Source organism: Pseudorasbora parva, chromosome 21 (genome assembly GCF_024679245.1).
Source record: "Pseudorasbora parva isolate DD20220531a chromosome 21, ASM2467924v1, whole genome shotgun sequence".
Taxonomy (NCBI): domain Eukaryota; kingdom Metazoa; phylum Chordata; class Actinopteri; order Cypriniformes; family Gobionidae; genus Pseudorasbora; species Pseudorasbora parva.
The window spans coordinates 23,264,198-23,286,323 of record NC_090192.1 but is presented as its reverse complement, the minus strand read 5'-3'; the positions used below and the strand labels follow the sequence as shown (position 1 = coordinate 23,286,323).

At 38.7% G+C, this 22,126-nt stretch overlaps 1 protein-coding gene across 2 annotated transcripts in view; it reads left to right on the top strand.

Annotated features, from left to right (window-relative positions):
• The window catches only part of mpp7a (MAGUK p55 scaffold protein 7a), a 170,927-nt gene that overhangs the window by 104,438 nt on the left and 44,363 nt on the right, over positions 1-22,126 (top strand). The window contains exons 8-15 of one of the 2 annotated variants that reach the window (XM_067429566.1): positions 9,320-9,401; positions 9,560-9,645; positions 9,784-9,858; positions 11,296-11,492; positions 12,383-12,447; positions 18,230-18,250; positions 18,352-18,366; positions 19,273-19,314. In XM_067429566.1, the coding sequence (XP_067285667.1) occupies positions 9,320-9,401; positions 9,560-9,645; positions 9,784-9,858; positions 11,296-11,492; positions 12,383-12,447; positions 18,230-18,250; positions 18,352-18,366; positions 19,273-19,314 (583 nt within the window). The remainder of the gene's footprint in view (positions 1-9,319; positions 9,402-9,559; positions 9,646-9,783; positions 9,859-11,295; positions 11,493-12,382; positions 12,448-18,229; positions 18,251-18,351; positions 18,367-19,272; positions 19,315-22,126) is intronic. The other variant, XM_067429567.1, reaches the window with a different exon arrangement.

Here is a 22,126-nt window from a genome sequence, read left to right as displayed (position 1 = left end):
GTGCAGCTTGTGTATCACGGCTAACTTACATGCACGTTATCTAGGGGGCTGAGACCATAATCGAGCTGTTCAATTATATAGGTTTTATTGACACCAATAACGATTTTATGACAACCAATCTTTTGTCTAGTTAAAATAAACTTAGTTTGCATGTTTTTTTGGTTTAAGAAAAAAAAAAAAAAAATATATATATATATATATATATATATATATATATATATATATATATATATATATATATATATATATATATATATATATATATTATAAAAGCGTGGCATAGTTGTTGGTGCCAGATGGGCTGGTCTGACTATTTCACAATCTGCTCATGGTGTGGGGGATGTTTTCTTGACACACTTTAGGCCCCTTAGTGCCAATTGGGCATTGTTTAAATGCCACGGCCTACCTGAGCATTGTTTCTGACCATCTCCATCCCTTTATGACTAGGCATGTGCCGATATCAATTTTTCATGCTGAGATTAATTGATGACATTTTATCACGATTAGGGGTGTAACGATACGCGTATTCGTATTGAACCGTTCGGTACGAGGCTTTCGGTTCGGTACGCGGTACGCATTATGTACCGAACGGTTCTTGGACTAATTAATTAGATTTGGAAAATAAAAAAGTGTGTGAAATATAATAATATGCGTTCAACAAGGTAGCCCAATAACCAAAACGACATAACAGCCAATGCCCCTGACACCGCCGAAGTGAAAGAAGAAAAAAAAACACCAAATATGTTTTAGGCTGCTCAGTCAGGTGCTCGCTTACTCAGAAGGCTACGCACTAGTGCTGCAACGACGCGTCGACGTCATCGATGACGTCGACTACGGAAATACGTCGACGTTCGTGAAATGCGTCGACGCGTCGTGTCAGACGTTCATCTCGCGTAATGTTGGCTTCTGCTCCTGGTTCTATCACAAAAACCTAGACCGCGAATATCAAAAGTATGGGAATACTTTAAACAGAGGCCAAATAGTGTTTCCCACACATAGACTAATTTGTGGAGGACTGCCACATAATCAATAACGGCCGCCACATTCGTCATTCATTCATTTTTATGCTATTTAAAAGACGCACGCATATTCGTTTAGCTGCATTTCCTTAAATTCTCTCTCCGCCCTTTTGCGCGTCTCTTACTCACTCACACACACACGCGTTGCATTCGACTGTAAAACAAGTTTTATTGCATTTTGGCGCATTTAGTATGACATAGCTTTTAAAACCAGAGCAGTTGAATAACAGAGTTGCGACAAGCCTTCATCACGCGGTCACGGCGCTCATATAATTCTAAACAAACCAGCGCGGTGTCAATCAATACAGACCAGTGTTTCCCAACCGGGATCCCGAGCAAAAGTTGCGGGGACGCACTTACACTTCGGTTCATCTGGCATCTGATGACGCATCTTTAATATGGGTTGTAACTTGAAAATAATGCTGTATGTATGTTTCTGTCGATGGATACACGTGCTGACTCCTCAGGTATACACTACAACAACAGCGATAATAAAAGAAAAACGTGGGCAAAACGGTCTCTCTTTGTAAACTTTATAAAACGCATGCGAGTGCTGCTGTAACGTTACGTCCGACTATGAGCAGTCATTTCACCGTCATCACCCCTGTGTAGCCAGGAGACTCGAATGAGAAGATCTGTCTCTGTGCACTCGTCCCAAAGTGCGCAAATATTGAGTTATCTTTCAAATCCTGTGCTTAAACGGACTAACTCACAAAAGTATGTCAAAATGTCATAGAAAATACGACGACTATCCGTGGGTCTTAAAGGGGCAGTAGCATTCACTGCTGTCTGTTTAATGTCAAACAAAAGATAAAGACATCACTCACTGCTCCTGACTTTTTGTAAGTTTAATAAGGATTATTTTTTAATTTTAAACAGTTAAATGTGTGGTTATTTTACTTTTGATTACTTAATTCCATTTCTCTACCTAAAAACTAATGTTAGACCTACCTGAAAATCCTGAAAAGCATTGTTTATTTTATTCTCATCTTTGCTCAATAGTATTTATTTGTGCTGCTACTTCTATTTAAGTTATCTGTTCTTGTTTTCTTTATTTTCATTTGACAGTAGTCCTTTTTCCCCTGAACATAGCAAATACCGAACTGTACTGAAACGTGAAACTAAAACCGTGATACAAAGTGAACTGTGAGCAGTCTGTACTGTTACACCTCTAGCGTAACTTATGCGAGGGGGTGCCACAGAATTTTGAAAAATTTCAAAGGGTAAAAAAAATAATCGTTAGATTAGTCGACTAATCGAAAAAATAATCGTTAGATTAGTCGACAGAAAAAATAATCGTTAGTTGCAGCTCTACTACGCACTGAATGCTCGTGGCAAAATGGCTATTGCGTTTAACAAACCAGAAATAGAAGATCCTCCAATAACCAACAGGTCTGGTGTTTGGGTGAACTTTGGATTCTTGGTAAGCTATGATGGTGTTGGCAAGAGTGATGGATTAAAAAACAACGGTATGTCGCATTTGCTGATGGTACAGCAGCGGGAATAATTCATGTCATGTCAATCAAAGCCGACAACAAGACGATCTTGTTGTCTTTACGCCGACAACAAGACGATAAAAAGGAGAAACAGCCACAAACTATCCCACAAACTATCCCCGCAGCATTTAGACAGACATTTCCAACTTATTCAAATGGCAAAAGACATCACCGCGGCGAGTGGTCCATTTATAGCCACGGATATGAGACCTAACGCCCGTTTCACACATACTCCGTCTGCAGTTCGTGTGCGGTGCGTATTTTTTCCCGTACCCATGGGATGACAGCTTTCAAACTGCACGCGGGTGCTGTCCGTCAGTCTGTTCCAGGAGCGTTGCGTCTGCAGCAGTGCACGGATCGTTTTCGTACCGAGTCTATTTTTTGCTGCGCTGCGCTGCGTTGCTGCATTAAAGTGATAGAACATTGTTCGCATTAAAATAAACATGTAGCCTACTGACGCGAAAATCTAGTAATTTCACCACAGATGCATCTCATTTAAAATATACTCTTGTTTCAAAGTCAACACATGGCTTTTTTTTCTCAAGTAAAGCAACAAAACAACACCATACCTGGCATTTAGGTTAAAAGAAATGTGCCATAATGGAGAGCACTCGTACTTTCTTGGAGGTGAAAAGCAAAGTTCTTTTTGACCTGCAGGATTTCTTTTAAAAGGGTGTAAAAACGAAAGAAAAGACGAGAGTCGGCTGTTTTTGAATAGACTATTGTAAGTTTCTAATTTAAAATGTTTGTGAGGCTATAAACTATGTTTAAATGTTTTGCCACTTGTGTGAGCTAAATCTAAAGTATATAAATATGAATAAATGAATTTAATAAAATGATGTTTAAATGTAGTACGTACAGGCTACGTAACCTGACTTCTATTAAAGAGTAAACAAAGAAAATTGGAATTCTGACGAGGCATGTTCAGTAAAAACTTTTGGATTTTAAATAAAAAATAATGAATAAATGCTGTGTTTGTGGCATGCAACAGCGGATCAGTTGCGGACTGCAAACGCAGCATATGTGAAAACACTACAGGGTGTGGGGCTCCTGCAACGGACACGCAACGCACACGCTAATGTAAAGAGCTAATGTCTTATTCCTGTAACTACATAGAAGATGGGTAAAATCATACAACAACAAAAAAATCATACTTTGTTAGTTTTAATAAAAAAATAATTAAAAAAAGGCAATTTCTGCCAATTTTTTCTTTTTGCTGTATCTAAAACATACCGAACCGTACCGAACCGAACCGTGACACCAGTGTATCGTATCGAACCGAACCGTGAATTTTGTGAACCGTTACACCCCTAATCACGATATACGATATTATCACGATATTTAAATAAGTTGCAAAAAAAAAGTGTTGCCATAGCATAACAGCTTTAAGAACTATTTTTGTAAGAACAAAAATAACTGAATGTTTAAATAATGCACCAAAAATATATACAGCTCTGGAAAAAATTAAGAGACCCCTCATTGAGAAATCAATGTTATGTGGTCTCTTGATTTTTTTCAGAGCTGTAAAAGTAAAATTTTCAAACAGATTAAAGTGCAAAAGAATTAGGCTATAAAGAACAACAGGTAGGCTTACAAATGACAATAAGGTCTCATTATTTAATGCATTAACTAAGATTGAGCAATAGCTACATTTGGTACAGAAAGTATAATGTTTTTGTTAATGTTAGTTAAGAAATACTGATCATTGTTAGTTTTATCTTGGGTCCATTAAAAGTTATTTTGATTTTGATTTTAATGTTATTAAAAAGTAACTAAGAAATTAACATAGAATGATTAATTCTTTATAAGTATTTTTCATTGTCAGTTTGGTAATAATGAATTAACATGTTAACTAATGAAGTCGTATCTCAAAGTTATATTGAACAATAACAAGTAATTAGAACAGTTCTAATTATTAGGGTTGTAGTCCAGATTAAAACATAAAAATGTTTACATTTGAAAATAAATAGCCTATTTACGCCGCATTCACACGGGGCGTAGGCGTTAACGCTTCCCATTTACTTTGAATGGGTGACATCATCCGTTGCCGAACTGAATTGTGGGTTCCGTCGCGGCGCTTCACTCGCATTGCAAGCAGCAGAAGTTGAAGAATTCTCAACTTTTCAAGCGCCAGCGCAGGCGTCATCCAATCAGATCGCCGTATGCAAATATCCTCAGTAGACGCTAGCCAATTGCGTTCATTACTGCTCCGTGAACCATCCAGACCATAGACCGTTAAAAATCCAGACGCAGCTCCTGGACCACTACGTGATATTCTTCCCGCTGTCGGCGCTTTTTCGGGATTTAATGTACTTAACAGCTTCGTGCACCTGTGCAGTGCGCTGACAACAACTACACGGGCAATCGCACTCGCACATACAACCAAAAAAGGCGCTTTTTTGTGTTGTGTTTTGGTCCAAGCGGCAAGTTAATGTGATTGGCTGTTGTCACTATGACGATCGCGTCAGCACTCAGCTTCAGCCACGCCCTCCGTCAAGCGTTAACGCCTACGCCCCGTGTGAATGCGGCGTTAAGTATTTGGTGCTGTGATGAACAACATTGAGATTACAAAAACGAATGGCTGTTTTAAAAACTACACGGGTTTTTTTGTTTGTTTGCTGGTTTCCGGGGTAACCGTGGCATTCTGCAGTTCATCAGCGCCCTCTGCTGTCACTGAGCGGCACTTCAGCAGCGCGTCTCCTTCACCGGTTCAGTCCATAGACCGTAAAAAAGTCATGTCATGTGCATGTCGGTTCAGTCATGTGCAAACGCACGTTGGGCTTGTTTATATCTGAGCGCGTGTCCCTTTGACTCAGAATACAGCAGTGTTGAGCATTTATACGGTTGATGGGCAAAGTATTCTTGAATGCATTATAAAAAAATTATAAATTGTTAATAAATTATTATTTACGATATTTTAAAGTGCCCACGATAACAATTTCGTGCATATTCATTATCGTGATAAATCGCATTATCGAAAATCTATTGTCTATCTATAAATATGTCTATTTATGACTATCATGTACCCATCCTCTAATGGCTACTTCAAGCAGGATAATGCACCATGTCACAAAGCTCGAATAATTTCAAATTAATTTCTTGAACATGACAATGAGTTCACTGTACTAAAATCCTCTGGATGTGCATCCCACAAATCTCCATCAACTGCAAGATGCTATCCTATTAATATGGTCCAACATTTCTAAAGAATGCTTTCAGCACCTTGTTGAATCAATGCCACGTAGAATTAAGGCAGTTCTGAAGGCGAAAGGGGGTCAAACACAGTATTAGTATGGTGTTCCTAATAATCCTTTTGGTGAGTGTATAAATGTATTACATTTTAAGGATTAGAAAGTTGCACTGTGTTGCTTTAATGCAGCATAACAATAATTTAACTTATTAGAATAATAGAAATGAATAATGGTCTATGTGTATGCCATGGTAAAGAGATGTGATTTTAGTCTAGATTTAAACTGACTGAGTGTGTCTACTTCGCGAGCAATGCTAGGAAGATTGTTCCAGAGTTTAGGTGCTAAATGGGAAAAGGATCTATCACCTATGCAGTTGATTTTGATATTGACTGTCAGGAAGAAGTCTGCTGTGGAGCTCGCTTCAGTGGTCTGCAAAAACGCATCAAAGGCACATATCGACAGCTAGCAAGCACCCTTCAGAAACCTAAATTGACAAATGGGACCCCCACGGTCTCATGGACTTAAAGGTCATGTGTACGCTGCAGCCGCAGCCATTGTAAGTCCATGAGTACAAAAGAGTATATGAAGTGTGCCATTTAGGACAGGGCCAGTGACTTGCCGCCACCTACTGCTAGATACAAAAGGCACCCGTGATATCAATTTAAGGGGGTAAATATATTGTCCATTAATGGAAAAGGTGTGACTGCAGTCTAAATGGAAGAGAGGGGCAATGCAGAAGGATGTTAAATGCCTCAAGGGAGTACGCCACTGTAAAATGTTTAGGAACCACTGTCCTAAAGAATGACTGCCGTCCTTCTGAGCTCTGCACAAATTAAGCCATCCACATTTGGCCGGCCTTATAATAACAGTCATAAGCATTTATGTGCTAGAGTCTCAGCATATGGAGCTGATCACCTCCACAACTGGCAGCAGTGGGTTACGTTACTGATGAGTAATTTAGGGAGCTGTGGCCTCTTATTCTAACTTGCTTAATTTCTCTTCCCTCTCAGTTTCTGCCTTCTCCCTAACTCTCTCATCGGTTGGAGGAAAAAGTTTCATTAAAGTCTATTTATAGAGTGTGTTTTAATGGGCAGACATCTGCAACAAGAGGAAAAAGAAAACCTTGAAAATGCTTAATCAAAGATCCTGCTCATTTCCTCTGGCTGCCTATTACAAGTGATCTTACTGTGAGTTGTATTATAAAGTTGCACTTGTGAGGATCGTGTGAGCAGGATTGCGAGGATGACTAACAGAGGTGGACTTCCTAATGTGTAAATTGTGCCTGCGTGATGAGTTTGGTTTTCTCAACCTACCAAAGCATGGTTGTCTCAGTATTGTGTGATTGGAGGAAGTCTATCATATCCAAGGCAGAGATAGATGTCTGTCTCAGGAAAACTTCTTAATTTCAGCCATTTCAGCTTGGTGCTTTCAGACCAAGAGGAAATCCAGCTTCAGTCATGTGCAAGCGTAATGACAAAGAAAACATTTGCTTTAATACATATCTCTCGTTTGGTCAAAAACAATTGAGTGAGATGAAACATTTATTGTTTTGTTTAATTGACATATTTTGTGCAACAACAAAAAAAATCTGAAAATCTGAAAAAATGATTGTGGCTTCTGATCTGTGTATTAGCATAGCAGAATATTGTTAGTTAGTAAAGGGTTGGATTTATTAGAAGCGATGACAAGTCTTTGTTTTGTTTGTGTTTTTGTGTGTGTGTGTGTGTGTGTGTGTGTGTGTGTGTGTGTGTGTGTGTGTGTGTGTGTGTGTGTTTTTTTGTTTCACCTTTATGAAGCATTATGTATATGCAAAACTTGCACTGATTGAGATTGTGATGTAGTGATATGAAAGAAAAAATAATAATGATCTATTTCTACACAGGAAAAACTGTTTCCACACTTGATTAAACTGGACAGTTCATTGATATTCTATTGTTTTGATCTAACAAAAAGGTTTTGGAAAGGTTCTACCATTCACTTTATCACATTTAACCAAATTAAATGGTACATCAGTGGTCTAATTCTCTTTCTTAACTCCCTTTCTCTGTCTCACTCATGCGTGTCATTAACACCACTGCTTTATCTCACGCTGAGACCTAACCGCTAAGCTGATCACTGGTTTCTCTCACGTCCCAAATTTCTGAGCCAATCGCCGCCTTGTTCTTTCAGGTCACAAAATTGGTCCAATTATTTGATCAGCAGGAAATATTCACAGACTTCTGAAAGGAGCATTGACCAACTGTTGCACTTAGCATTATAAAGGCTGTGTTTAACACATCAGATGAGGACCTTGAGCTAATGTATTAGTCATGATAATGACATTGCAAAATCATTATGGGTGAAGAAGTCATCGAAATGTCTTGTCACCGCAGATAATTGGTCTTACTGAGGTAATGCAGATAGTGTGTGAGAGTGTATTTAAAGCTTTTTTTGTTGTTGTTTGTTTTTTAAGAATCCAATTTATGTGCCATTGGAACAACTTTTACCAAGGCTGATTTTTCAGTTCTTTCAGACACCTGAAATGGGGTGAGGTAAAAACTCTAATATGTTTTTAAACACACAAGCACACTGGAGACAACACCACACCTTCATCCACTGTCACGGATGCTTTAGAAATAATAACAGCCTCAGAGAAACTGATGCAGAAAACAGAGGGTGAAAAAAAGGCAGAATAACGTTAAAGCTGTCTGACATGTTTGTCTGTTTGTGAATGCTCTGCTCCCTGCTAGGAATCTTGCTGTCTTAGTCTCGCTGTCTAATTTTGCAGTGTGTTTGTGTGTGCAGTGACAGCCCATGCTGTGAGCGTCTGGCCATGTCTCCGTTACAGTAGCATATGAGTATGTTTGGCGGCAGGAAGACGCACAAGCCTGGCATATTGTTGGCAGACCAGTGCCATGGATAGCTGGTGCTTTTACATTCCTGTTTTGGCAGTCATATTCCATTAAAGCCCTTTAAGCTGTTGTGTGCATCTAGCCATACTTCACAACTACAGAGCACTTACTTTTTTTGCACATATATGCACAGAAAATTGCATGCACACATTCTGAATGTTTCAGTGGTAAAGTGAGTACAATTAGCATTCCAAAGATACCTGGATAGTTCTGTTTAGAATTCTAAGTGCACACTTTATTTTTTAGTATTGCCCAGAACCCATTGCACATTAGAAAAGGATTCGATTAGAACTGCAAACACAAATAAAAAGTGTTTAAAAACTATAAACATGGCGTATGCTTGAGACCCAGCAAATCGTTTAATTAAGATAAAGGGGTTTGAGTGATTTTATCATTTATCACATTATATTTCATCTGCAACATCACATTATATTTCATCTGCCTTATTGTCATTCATTTTTTAATGTATCGTTATCAAACACATGAGGAGAGTTCTCTGCATGAAAAACCCATGACTGGCAGATCAATGTGTTACTGCATTTCTCTCTGATACAGTAGGAAATTAAATCTTAAGTCTTTATGAATCATTGAATATTCTAATAGCCATTGATGTTTTTTTTGTTGTTGTTTTTTTGTTTTATCGTGCATATAACCTGGTCACTGTTAACTATGCGTTTAGATAAAGTAAGTGTGGTTGTTAACTCTTTGTATGTGTCTTACAGGGTGCCACCATAAAGAAGGATGAACGCACTGGAGCGATCTTAGTGGCACGCATCATGAGGGGCGGGGCAGCAGACAGAAGTGGTGAGCACTGATGCGCCTCTTCTCTCGCTACCCAAAATGTACCCTAATAGCACCCAGATGTTTAGTTTGTTTACACAAAGACTAAGATGGTTTATTACACTGAACAAACTGTGGTCTCTTAACTTCTCTTGTTATCCATTGCTCTTCGTTGCATCCAGGGCTGATACATGTCGGAGACGAGCTGAAAGAGGTCAACGGTATCCCTGTAGATGACAAAAAACCTGAAGAAATAATCCGCATCCTGGTATGTGTGCAACAAGAAATGCCATTAACAGCATGTTTAATGGTTTGTAATATAACATTGGGAAAAGGGAATTTTGTGAAGCATTATAGCCTAAAAATCTAATGTTGTGTCTCTTTGTTGATTCTGTTCTGTTTACAGTCCCAGTCACAAGGTGCCATCACGTTTAAAGTGGTCCCAGGCATCAAAGAGGAGGCACAAAGCAAGGAGCCCAAGGTACAATTCATTATCATTACTGGCAATCAGACATGACAAACAGGCCGATATAGAATGTTCTACTCTGATGGTGGTGGGGAGGTTTCTCTGTATACTGTATGTACTATGGGCTGCTGGCTTGATAGGTGAACTTTTGTTCCCATCCATCTTCAACACAAATGATTGCACTAAAACTCTCAGCTCCCGTCTAGCTTATAAACAGCCTATATCTGTTCCTAAACCAAGTGAGCTGCCTCACTGTATACTTGAAACCTGAATAATGACTGATTTGCAATGCTTTAAACTTGCAGCTTACACATAACGGTTGACAATTAAATTATTCCAACAGAATTGAGCTGAAAGCTAAAAAACTAATAAATAAACAAAGCATAAACCACAAACACAAATGTTTCGTGAAATAACCATTTTTTAAAATGTTTTTTAAAACATTTCTTTCATTAAATATACAATTAAACCGTAATATTGTGAGATTGTTATTACAATTTTAAAAAACTTTAATTTTCACATATTTTAAAATGTAACTAATTCATGGTCAAAATTGACATCATTTTCAGCAGCCATTACTCTCTACTCATAGTCTTCAATTTCACATGATCCTTCAGTAATCAGTGTATTAGTTTTGTGAAGTTGTTTTTCAACTTCACCTTAAAAAACATGATTTATTTAAAACAATTTCATTAAAATATCTAAACTGTCACTTTTGATACATTTCCGTTTAATCCTTAGTTAAAAAAAGAAAAGTTCTAATCCCAAACTTTAGAGTGTTTTGCTGTAATTGAGGACTGTACCACTACCATTTATTTGCGGCTCTATTCTGTAATTGTTTAAATATGTTTCAGTTTTAAATTCAGTCGTAACCTGCATGTGTGTTATCCAGTGACCGTAGTTTACTGTTTTCCGCACGTGTAATGAATATGTTGAAGTGCTGCTAATTGGCTGCACATGTGTAAGAGGGATAAAACAATGATGGAGTGCGAGACAGAGAGATGAAGCGTTCCCTCAGGATGTATTGGTGTGTTTGTGGGGAACGTTCTCCACTGTAACATCATTTTTCTGTATGGCACACGCAGCTCTCTAAATCAACAAAAGCCACTGCTCTGCGCTTTTGGGACTTTGCTGTCTTCATTTGCTCTCAGTAACCCTTTACTTTCTTATTTGTCTTTTTTATTGATTTGATACGTCTGCTCAATCACTCCAATCCTCCAAACACCTCATGATCTCCTTCTTTAGAAAAGCGCTAATGAGAATCGCATGGCATTTCCAAGATTTTACATGTGTATGTGTGGAAAGTCTGTCTGCTATTCAAAATGCACCTTGATTTGGTCATTATTTAAGAGAGGGATGGAGCAGATGTGATTTGAATTTCATCTTTCTCTCATTTCTTAATCCATTTAATGTTAGTTTTTAAGCTCTCGCTCTCTTTCTCTCACTCTTCAGATGTTTGTGAAGGCGCTCTTTGACTACAATCCAGCTGACGATAAGGCGATCCCTTGCAAGGAGGCAGGTTTGGCGTTCAGGATGGGGGATGTCTTGCAGGTTATGAGCCAGGATGATGCCACCTGGTGGCAGGCCAAACTTGAGGGCGATGGCAACCTGCGCGCTGGACTCATTCCTTCCAAACACTTTCAGGAGAGGTTAGCCAATGCTTTTCTCTCTTTCCTGCTCATTTCCTCCCACTATCACCAGTTTTAAATTCAACAACACTCCTTGACTCCATCATCCTGTCCGCCCTCTGTCCAGCCCCCTCATATATCATATTCACCTTTCATGCATCCATCTCTCTGTCTCTCGATCATTCCAGACTTCTTCCACTCCATTACAACCTGACTTTTACTCCCTACTATGAAAGGAATGACTTTTCTGACTTTTTTTGTATTCCTCATCATTTTTTTCCCTTTTTGAGCAAGAGGGCTCGGCCAAAATACTTTGGATTTCCGTGGCTGTCTGGGCTGGAATGAGTAATGACAGACAATGATAGCACTGGTTCACATCAACTTTGGACGTCCACGCACGGAAAATTGCACATCAGTAGCGCTCTTCTTCATAAACTGGACTCTAACGTGCATGCACATGTGTGCTGCCTTAGGAAATAGTTTCTTTGCTCTGTTTCTCTTGAAAATGGTAACTTTAATAGTAAAACATATTTTTGAACCTGTCAGATGTACAGTAGCAAGTGCTGTTTCTGGCTGACCATTTTCTTTCTCTTACACACACACACACTCACTCACTAATGAATACTTAGGCAGGTAGCTCTGTCTCTGTATAGCTATGCTCATGGCAACAGAATAGGGTTGTCAGTTTGGTTTGAAGTGCTAAATTATTGATCATTAAGTTTTATTTACACATTTTACTTGTAAATGAGTGACACATGATATTCAAATACCAAACAGACTGAAATTGCTTCTCACTCACACATTTCAGTAAATACAGTTGTCAGTCCCAAACACTGACAACACAGATTGTATACAACCTGTTCGCCTTTATAGCTCTTTATCTTTCTCTCTCTCTCTCTCTCTTCCTTCAGAAGGTTAGCAGTCTGGAGACCCACGACCATAAGGACTCTTCAGAGGACCCCAAGCAAAAGATTTTGTAAGGACCACACAAACAATCATGCAGCAACTAAAGCAACCACTTGAAACACACACACACACCAGCAATAATTGTTTTTAATATAACTCTGTCTAGCCATTAGTTGTGGCCCCACTATGAGAGAATGATCATTTTAATTTTTATACATATTTTTAGTACAAATATTTAAACTTGACATCGTTTTACTTAACAAAAGTGTTTTTCATTACAAAACAAGCTGGAAATTACACAGATCAGGCATAACATTATGACAGGTGAAGTTATTATCACTGATTATCTCTATCACTGAACCTGTTGGTGGGATATATTAGGCGGCAAGTGAACATTTTGTCCTTAAAGTTTATAATATTAGAAGCAAGAAAAATGGGCAAATGTACAGATTTGAGCGAGTCAGGCAAGAGCCAAATTATGGTGGCTAGACGACTGGGTCAGAGTATCTCCAAAACTGCAGCTCTTGTGGGCTATTCTCGGTCTGCAGTGGTCAATATATTTCAAAAGGTGTCAGAATACACAGTGCATCGCAGTTTGTTGCATATAGGGCTGCATAGCCACAGACCAGTCAGGGTGCCCATGCTGACCCCTGTCAACTGCCAAAAGCGCCAACAGTGAGCATGTGAGGATCAGAATTGGACCACAAAGCAATGAAAGAAGATGGTCTGGTCTGATAAATAAAATGTTCTTTTACATCATGCAACTAGCCGGGTGCACGTGTAGACCTGGGGAACACATGGCACCAGGATGCACTATGGGAAAAAGGCAAGCCAGTAGAGGCAGTGTGATGCTTCAAGCAGTATTCTGCTTGGAAACCTACCTAAACATTGTTGCAGAGCCTTTCATGAAAACAGTATTCCCTGGTGGCTGTGGCCTCTTTCCGCAGGATAATGTGCCCTGCCACAAAGCAAAAATGGTTCAGGAATGGTTTGAGGAGCACAACAACGAGTTTGAGGTGTTGACTTGGCCTCCAAATTCCCCAGATCTCAATCCAATTGAGCATCTCTGGGATGTGTTGAACATGTCTGATCCATGGACTCCACTAGATCCCTGAAGGTGTGCTGTGTGTATCTGGCAAAAAGATGTTAGCAGCAGATCCTTTAAGTCCTGTAAGTTACGAGGTGGGGCCTCCATGGATCTGACTCTTTTTTTTTTTTTTTGGCAACCTCGTCCATGTTAGACAACTAGATAACATTTACTTTGTCAACAATCTTTCTACTTTCTGGAAACACAAAATTGTATCATTTTCAATCACAAAATACATCAATATTCGTTTTTTTCTGTTAACTAAAAAAAAGTTTGAAAGTAAGCTGTTTTGTCATAATTGCAGCAGAAACACCAGAAATATCATAGCCTATATGGGGGAGGCAGACCATCAAATAATGTGTTGGACAACAGGGGCCTTCGAGTCAAACAGGTTGAGAACCACTGGTGTAAAACATGGTTGTAAAAGGTCACTGAATGTAAAATTTCCAGTGGTAATGCCCAAAAGTCTTTCTCAATGACAACAGTATTGTTGAGCCCTGCACACATACTCATCCCTTTGTTCCTGAACTACAGCAGTAGTGATTTTTGAACTGCATATGAGAGAGGCCAATCCAATGCAGATGCTGTAACGAGACAGTGGCTTAAAAAAAAAAAAAGAATAGAAGGAACAGCAACCGGAAAAGATTAGATGAGAGGGTGGGAAGTGCAAGGTGAAGTCAATGCAGACAGGGAGCCCCGACTCCCCTGATTGGTGCCAGGCAGATGTGTGCACACATGTGTATTCATGTACATGTGCATTAATGCACGCCTGGACATAAGCTTCCTCTCCTGCTTTCCATTAATCTCTCACATCTGATTATCGAATGCGTGTGTGCGTGTGTTTGTACGCCACAGCTCTAATCTCTCCCACCGACTGACATCAGGGGTCTTTATGGAGCTGTGCTGGGTTACTCTCTACACATGGGCGCACTTAAGACTCACCACGAGACAGACGCGCAGCAACACTCTCGACATGTTGCCGTCATCCGTACAGCTACACACACACTTGATTGAATAATACAGCCACTCTGGATTCTTATCCCCAATGCCACATGCTTGGCCTCCCACCTTTTCCATTTTTCTCTGTCACTCCGTCGGCTTCTTAAAACGTAAAAAAAAAAGTAAAAGTTGATGTGTGCGTCACTGAATTATCAGTATTGATGAGTTTTCCAGGACCACCCTAAGAATTGAGTCGTCTTTGCAAACTCTTTAAGTTTCACATAACAAACAAGCATAAGTAATATTAAAGTGCTGCTTCTATGCAGCTTTTCATGTGTAGAATTTTTCAGAATAACGTCACATTTGGAAATCTATCAGAAAAATTCTCAATTCAGAAAAACAGAAAGCTAATGTGTCCACGTCTGACTTGACCAGAAGCAGACCGTATACAATACCAATCCAAACACAGGTGTTGCAGATGCATATAGGTGTGCTTTGAAGAAAGAAATGTAGTTTGTTTGAAACCACATGATTGTGCACTTTAATAGTTAGACCATCTGTCCACTGGCCTGCAGTGCGGTGACGTTAGCGCATATTTCAAAGAGCAGTGATGAGGGGCTTTCTCTGGATGACTGAACACACACAAGTGCTTTGCAGTACAGACAAATAAAGCCTTACTTATCAGAACAGCATGATCACTAGCTGAGGCTGTCCATTACTATCCATTATAAACCCTACACTGCAGGGCAGGTACAGAAACTAAAACTTTCAGGATTTCCATGGTCAAATCATATTTAAAATAGTTGTTTCCCTCTTGTATAATAATCTGTTTCACTCGTGTGTATACAGCACAATACAGAAAAAATTATCTGTTACTATTTCCGTTACATTGGAGAACGTTGGGAAGAAGGAGGGATGTTACTTCTTACCAAATCGCTTCCTTTTAATTATTTTTTGAATAGTCCTGTCTCCCCTGTGCTCTACTCCCTGGCCACACTCAGTCTCTGCCTCAGTAAATTTGAGTAGTAAGTCATTGAAAAAGGGACGGAGGCAAATGATGTTAACTCAGGTGGACATTAACTGCAATCAACAGCTCTTCTCTTTTTTCTCCGCCTTACGACAGCAATGTTTGTTTGAGCTTTAAGGATAGTGCGGAAAGCAAAACATTGATAATCATTTAATCTGCGTCCATATTGTCCATTGCATATCGCACTGTTTTACTTCCTTTTGCGGATCAGAACGTCTTGGGCTGTTTTGCCAGTGTAAATGCAAATATCGGATACGGGTCGCTTTTAAAAGATGATTTAAGCGAGTCGTCAAAAAAAAAAAACGGATATAGTCACCAAATCGGAAATGTGCATTAAGACCTGCAGTGTAAATGCGTCCTTAGATGGGGGGAAAAGTATCCCCCTTGAAAGCTGCTGACCACACCTTCACTTCACCTCTCTAGACCTTCTGGCTACTGTGTCTACAGACCAGCAAGCTTCATGTTACCAACCCTGAGCCTTAACCAGTCAATTAATGTCTGTTTATTTTGTTATAAATTGTACAAATCGATTCTTAACACATCTTGTCTCATCTTCACCTCTCATGCTTACATTTTCTTTCTTCCTGTTGCATCTTTAAAAGAAATGTGTCTGGTTATACTAGCTGCATTTACATGCGATCTGTTAATAATCCTAACATGTTCAGGACCACTGATCACAAGCTTCTTGTTGTTATCATAATGTTGTCACATTGCATGTGGAGCTGGGTTTTTTTTCGGGATACATGTAATTCACATGTAAATGGATATATTTACATTGGTGAGGGTAGATATAAACAAAACATGTGGAATCTACAATGGGATTGATGTAAATCTATGTATATAAACAATGAATCAGTAGGTCTATTTATGCCTGTTCACGTGCCCTTTTAGATGTTTGTTTGACCAGATATAATTTCAATCCAATTGTTCTGTCATCACTGTCGATATGGAAACAATTTAAGCACCCCTTTAATCTACAGTCCCCACTTATTTGTAATAATCATCTGTTCTAGATTCATTTATAAATTGTGGGAGACAGAAGGCATCTGTTATCTTTTTGGAATTATTCTGTCATGTAAAAATTGCATCATTTCGATTGCTCAGTTCAATTTATGTCTGTGGTTGCAATGACCAAAAGCCATTTAAAAAAAAAAAAAGGATCTTGGAAAATATTTTTGACAGTTAGAAAACAGCTAAGGTAGAAAAAAAGCTTCCATTTCTCTGAAAAAATGCCTCCATTAATTAACAGAAATGCACAGAATGACTGGCCAAGGACTCGAATCTGCAGATTTTCTGCACGATTGGCCTAGACTGGTAACTGAACAGTCAGTCTCATGTCTAATTTCGGTCCATTTTGTTGTCAGCAGCACAGGCAATAACGTCAGCTGTGTACTTCTATCTCTACTACGGCGGAGTGACACATACCCGCCTCCCCTCACTCCCTAGTTGTTTAAAGAGTGATTGTATTGTACAATGTTACTAATTCCTGTTAAATATCTTTATAAGTGCCATGCACATAAGCTGCCTCGGTTTCAAGAAGCATGTGAGTCCAAAAAGTACCAAAATAAGTGGCTTACTGCCCTTAAACGGTCAAATACGCACAAAATTGTCAAAATGCTGTTTTGCAGAGTATTCCACAGTCAGTTTTGAAACCTAATTAGTTGAGAAAGATAACACAATGCAAGTTGTGTAACAGCATATTGGATCTGTGCATAAACTCTTAAAGTGACAGCAGTCTAATAATCCTGCTGCTGTCTATCATGTTAATCAAAAAACAGAAGACAAAGAGAAAATCACTCTGCTCTTGACTGAATAACTTTTGTAACTAATTGTAAGCATTAATCTGAATTTAAGTTTTATAATAAAGACTATCTGGTGTTATTTTACATTTACTTTTCTGTAGTATTTCTTACCTGAATACACTTCATTTAATTTATTTGGAATTGTCAGAAATTGGTGTCAGCAGGTCACACCTTAAAAAAATCGGACATGGGAAGCAGCCAAGAAAGTTGATGCATCCTTAGTAATTGACAGATGTGACGGTTTCCAATTTTCACCTGTAAAACCTACCCATTTTTCTTATCCTAAGCTTAATGGCCTCACTTCTTGTCCTAAACCTTAAACATGTCCTTGGAATCCTTTTTCTTTTTTTTCTCATTCGTGTGGATCACACCAAGAAAGATGCCTAAGGATTCACTTGACTGATAGCACACAAAAGATGTTACTGCCCTCCATCCTCCTTTTCATGGTATTGCTTTCTTGGCGGGACTATATGGATGTGTATGGCAGGCTGTGTAGATGCTGCCCTTTGCTCGTGTGTGTTTTGATTTAAGCTTGTTTAGTAGAATTGAGACCACATGAACTGGAGGAAGCTTTTAAAGTGACTCCAAATGTTCCCATGTCTTCAGGCACACTCAAATACACACTTTCTCTGCTGTTATGAACTGTGTTAGTTGTTCTGTAGCTGCAGTTTCCTATGAGGTAAGCAATGGTTTACCACTTAATGGCATACTGAAGACTTTTCATAGAAAACAAACTGATTTTTACATTCAACATTTTAAAGCTTGTTGAAGCTTTTAAATGTGGAAAAGAAGACATTTTGAAGAATGTTTAAGCAACATTGACTTTGATTTAAAGTAGCAGAAGAAAGAAAGTCAAAAGTTTTGAAATGATTTGAGGATTGGTAGATCATAACAGAATTTTTAAAAAATGAACTCGCTTTAAATTTGTAAATGTTTTTGTATTGTGTACTTCCAGTCACATGACTTTATCTTTCCTTTTATTTTTTTCCTTTATAAGATGATGAGACAGTCGAATGGGGTAGGTCAGTTTCTTTTTCTCCATTCATTTGCTTCTCCCATCCCTCTTGATCTGTTTTTAATCTTTTTATGTTTATCATATTCCTTTCTTTGCTTTCCCAGTGGAGGACATTGAAGGTACACCTTTCAGACTAACTCTGGTTTGCCTATGAAATGTCATAGCCATTAGATCATTGGCTGGGGACCACTGTATGTGGTAATAGAGTACCCGAACAATGAAGATACGGTTGATTTAGCATTCATTGGACCACAACAACCTAATGGAGCGTAGCTGAGTGTGTAAAGGGGCCAGGAGTTCACTACCCCATACTGTATCTCTCTCATATACTAAGACACACATTCACTAGCACACAATGCATCCCTGTTTGCCTGACCAACTATGCCTTAAACTTTAAATGAGATTAGAATGATGAGTGCTCAAACAAATCCCATCCATTTTAGTCTTTCTCCACAATAGACCGTGTGAATGTGATTGTGAAAACATTCCCCCAGTATTTCATAGTCTTATTGTTTTGTGAGATGCAAAATATGTTTTCTTCTCAACTTCTTTTATCCCATCTGTAAGGTACGTATTGAATGCATTATGTGTTGTGTCTAATAGACAAAAGAATTCTGAAGTTTATGGCCCTCATGGAAAGTTTAGATGTTGAATGTGAGGACTGCCAATAGATTTGTCCACCTGGTTCAAGTTGTAGAGGATCAATTGATGAAAAAAATTGACAGTTTGCTTGTCTGTAAAACACAACCATTCAAAAGTTTATAGTTGGTAAGATTTCTCAATGTTTTTTGAACAAGATCTCTTATGCTAAAGGCTTTATTTGTTTGATTGTAAACCATTTTGTTACTGACCTCCTACTTTTGAACGGTAGTGTAATCAGTGTCAGTTTTGTTTATAATCCTGTAAGCTGTGTTGACAGTCTTTTTGCAATTGGCAAGTTTTGCTCCTCTTTCAGTGTAGAAGTCTTCTCTATCTTTCTCTAATATAAATCTGTCTTGGTTCCTTCTGCCTTTCATAATTTCAAGAGGACAATGAGTTTGCTTCCTATTTAAGTGGACTTCATATTGGTGAGCTCTTTTTGATTATGCTCAGTGTCTGTCCTATGTCCCATACCACTTTTCTCTCTCCTGTCTGATTCATATTAATGATAAAGTGTGTGTATATTAGTGCTGCAACGACGCGTCGACGTCATCGATGACGTCGACTACGGAAATACGTCGACGTTCGTGAAATGCGTCGACGCGTCGTGTCAGACGTTCATCTCGCGTAATGTTGGCTTCTGCTCCTGGTTCTATCACAAAAACCTAGACCGCGAATATCAAAAGTATGGGAATACTTTAAACAGAGGCCAAATAGTGTTTCCCACACATAGACTAATTTGTGGAGGACTGCCACATAATCAATAACGGCCGCCACATTCGTCATTCATTCATTTTTATGCTATTTAAAAGACGCACGCATATTCGTTTAGCTGCATTTCCTTAAATTCTCTCTCCGCCCTTTTGCGCGTCTCTTACTCACTCACACACACACGCGTTGCATTCGACTGTAAAACAAGTTTTATTGCATTTTGGCGCATTTAGTATGACATAGCTTTTAAAACCAGAGCAGTTGAATAACAGAGTTGCGACAAGCCTTCATCACGCGGTCACGGCGCTCATATAATTCTAAACAAACCAGCGCGGTGTCAATCAATACAGACCAGTGTTTCCCAACCGGGATCCCGAGCAAAAGTTGCGGGGACGCACTTACACTTCGGTTCATCTGGCATCTGATGACGCATCTTTAATATGGGTTGTAACTTGAAAATAATGCTGTATGTATGTTTCTGTCGATGGATACACGTGCTGACTCCTCAGGTATACACTACAACAACAGCGATAATAAAAGAAAAACGTGGGCAAAACGGTCTCTCTTTGTAAACTTTATAAAACGCATGCGAGTGCTGCTGTAACGTTACGTCCGACTATGAGCAGTCATTTCACCGTCATCACCCCTGTGTAGCCAGGAGACTCGAATGAGAAGATCTGTCTCTGTGCACTCGTCCCAAAGTGCGCAAATATTGAGTTATCTTTCAAATCCTGTGCTTAAACGGACTAACTCACAAAAGTATGTCAAAATGTCATAGAAAATACGACGACTATCCGTGGGTCTTAAAGGGGCAGTAGCATTCACTGCTGTCTGTTTAATGTCAAACAAAAGATAAAGACATCACTCACTGCTCCTGACTTTTTGTAAGTTTAATAAGGATTATTTTTTAATTTTAAACAGTTAAATGTGTGGTTATTTTACTTTTGATTACTTAATTCCATTTCTCTACCTAAAAACTAATGTTAGACCTACCTGAAAATCCTGAAAAGCATTGTTTATTTTATTCTCATCTTTGCTCAATAGTATTTATTTGTGCTGCTACTTCTATTTAAGTTATCTGTTCTTGTTTTCTTTATTTTCATTTGACAGTAGTCCTTTTTCCCCTGAACATAGCAAATACCGAACTGTACTGAAACGTGAAACTAAAACCGTGATACAAAGTGAACTGTGAGCAGTCTGTACTGTTACACCTCTAGCGTAACTTATGCGAGGGGGTGCCACAGAATTTTGAAAAATTTCAAAGGGTAAAAAAAATAATCGTTAGATTAGTCGACTAATCGAAAAAATAATCGTTAGATTAGTCGACAGAAAAAATAATCGTTAGTTGCAGCTCTAGTGTATATCCAGTTTTGTGTCATTCTCTTGTAACAGTTTCTTGTGCTGTTCAGTCTCCTCCTCTCCTGTTCAAGCTCTCAATCTCCTCCCACTCTCTTTCCTTCTCTGTGTGACAAGAATCTTTTTTGACATGTGGCTGCACGCTGTTGCATGTCCTATAGTATCATTTTCAAGCTTCCTTCTGGCTTTGCATATCTTTTCTTTTGTAAGTGGTAGACTTGATCAGCCTGCTGACTTCCTCTCTTGGTGTAGTCTGCTTTTTTAGTCTTTACTTTTTTCTTCCATGACCATGTGTTTTGTATGTTTCCTAAAAAGATTGACATTGTTATTTTGAGTAGCGATTCCTAAATGTTTTTCAGTTTCATTCACAATGCCAAGTGGAGACTTGACCCATACTGAACTATCTGATATCAGTGAAATCTAAGTAATCGGTTTTCTCCCAGTCCTGTTGTAAAAAAAATAAAAAAAACAGCCAAATGTGCTCTTGTTTCTCATATAGCCATCCTGAGCAGCTGTACTTTCTGATTTTCCTGTGTGTTGGCAGTGTTTTTAGTTTAAATAGCTCTTTATAAATGTTAAACATATTGCAGTTAAAGGCACTGGTTTATTTCCAGGCTTTGTGGTGTAGGTCCGGCAAGCTCTTGATGTGGTGTGTGTTGGACATTGGGCTGTTTGAAGGCCAGCTCTCAGTCAGGCCTTAGTCTGGTTTCCATCTCTAGCGTCAGTGTGTGGAAAATGAGTGTGTTGTAGCATTCTCATTATCTGTTACCGCACAGACTCATGTATTCTGTTGTACAGAATGCCCATCTGGGACAGCTCAATATAGTGGCCGCCAAACATACAGTATTTCCGTGGGTCCTTAAGTATTAAATATCTTGAGTAGTACAAAAATCACTTAAATATTGTTTGTAAGGATCTTCAGTTTCAGTTCTCAGCAATTTCCCTGTGCTCTGTGTCCTGTAATCACTCCATGTTACATCCACTTCAGCCATTATTCCATTATTCCATTTCAGTGAATCTGTTCAGAGGAAAAATATTGTTGTTTATTTGTATGTTTTGATACAAAGATATTTATCAAAAGTTCGAAGTCGTCAGGATTTTTTCCCCAATCTTCATCCAGGCTATATTTATTGTTAATTTATTTGAATACATTTTTGTTTTGTTTTCTATTTT